The 1,029-nt window shown below is 57.5% G+C and overlaps 1 protein-coding gene across 1 annotated transcript in view; it reads right to left on the bottom strand.

Moving 5' to 3' along the window:
• LOC102038088 (corticosteroid 11-beta-dehydrogenase isozyme 1-like) overlaps positions 1 to 1,029 on the bottom strand; it is a 2,416-nt gene that overhangs the window by 228 nt on the left and 1,159 nt on the right. The window contains exons 3-4 of the mRNA XM_031064185.1: positions 962 to 1,029; positions 166 to 498 (exon numbers count right to left, since the gene is read on the bottom strand). The exon at positions 962 to 1,029 is cut by the window's right edge and continues 221 nt beyond it. Of these exons, the coding sequence (XP_030920045.1) occupies positions 166 to 498; positions 962 to 1,029 (401 nt within the window). The remainder of the gene's footprint in view (positions 1 to 165; positions 499 to 961) is intronic.

Raw genomic sequence — 1,029 nt, 5'->3', positions numbered from 1 at the left:
ACAGGGGCGGGGAGGGGACACAGTGCCATCAGCTCACTGCGGCGTCCAGGGCACCCCCAAACCCACAGACTCTGGGATCAGACCTATTTAACGAGGCTCAGAAAAGTGAAAATAACAATTATAAGATGTCCTTCCCTTCCCTTTGCTTTCCACCCCTGAGTTTGCTGAGCCCGGCAGAGTCCAAGGCCTCAGGGCTCACTTTTTGAAGGGTTGGGGTCCTGTTCCCACAGCTGCAGAGGCAGGGGGGCTCCAGCAGCAGTGGCAGAGCCGGCTGGCACCAGGGACAGGGGACGGGCTCAGCTGGGCTGGGCTGCCATGGGCTGAGCCACGGGGGCCTGGCAGGGCTGAGCTTACCTGTGTTGATGTAGCCCAGGATGCAGAGCGTGATGGAAACGTTGACCTTGTCTATGATGAGCTCCTGCCTCAAGGAGCTGAAAAATCCGTCCAAGGCGAACTTGGTAGCGGAATAGGAGGCAGTAAAAGGGCCAGCAATTTTACCTGGAGCAGAGACAGGGCTGGGGTTCAGGTGCTGGGCAGGCACCAGGCTGCACAGCTCTCCATTCCTCTTGCCCTGCCAGTGGCTCCAGTGCTGGGGTTTAGGGTGTTGGAATAAGCTGTCATGAATGCCTGAGAGATAAACGCACTCAGGAATGTTCAAGATGTGACACGTGGCACAAAGGGCCTTCCAGAGCAGCTTTTGTATCCCTGCAGAGATGCCCAGGTACTGCCAGTGTGTGCTCAGTGTGTGGCCATGCCTGTGAAATCACCTGCACTGCAGCGTGGGAAGGTGATCACAGGGTGCCAAGGGCCTGACAGGACAGAAGATAAATTTCCCAGAGGATTTGAATTGTGCAGAGTTAATAATGTGCTGCCCCTGAGAGCCAGCCCTGCTTGTGGCCTTTTGGAGCAGTCTCAGCTGGGATCATGGCAGGCAGAGGAAGGGCTGTGGGCAGGAGCTCACCTGCTATGGATGAAACCACCACGATGCTGCCCTCGCTCTCCTTCAGCAGGGGCAGGGCAGGCGCGGGC

Source organism: Geospiza fortis, unplaced genomic scaffold (assembly GCF_000277835.1).
Source record: "Geospiza fortis unplaced genomic scaffold, GeoFor_1.0 scaffold601, whole genome shotgun sequence".
Taxonomy (NCBI): Eukaryota; Metazoa; Chordata; class Aves; order Passeriformes; family Thraupidae; genus Geospiza; species Geospiza fortis.
Note: the sequence above shows the minus strand (reverse complement) of the source record. Positions and strands in the feature narration are given on the sequence as shown.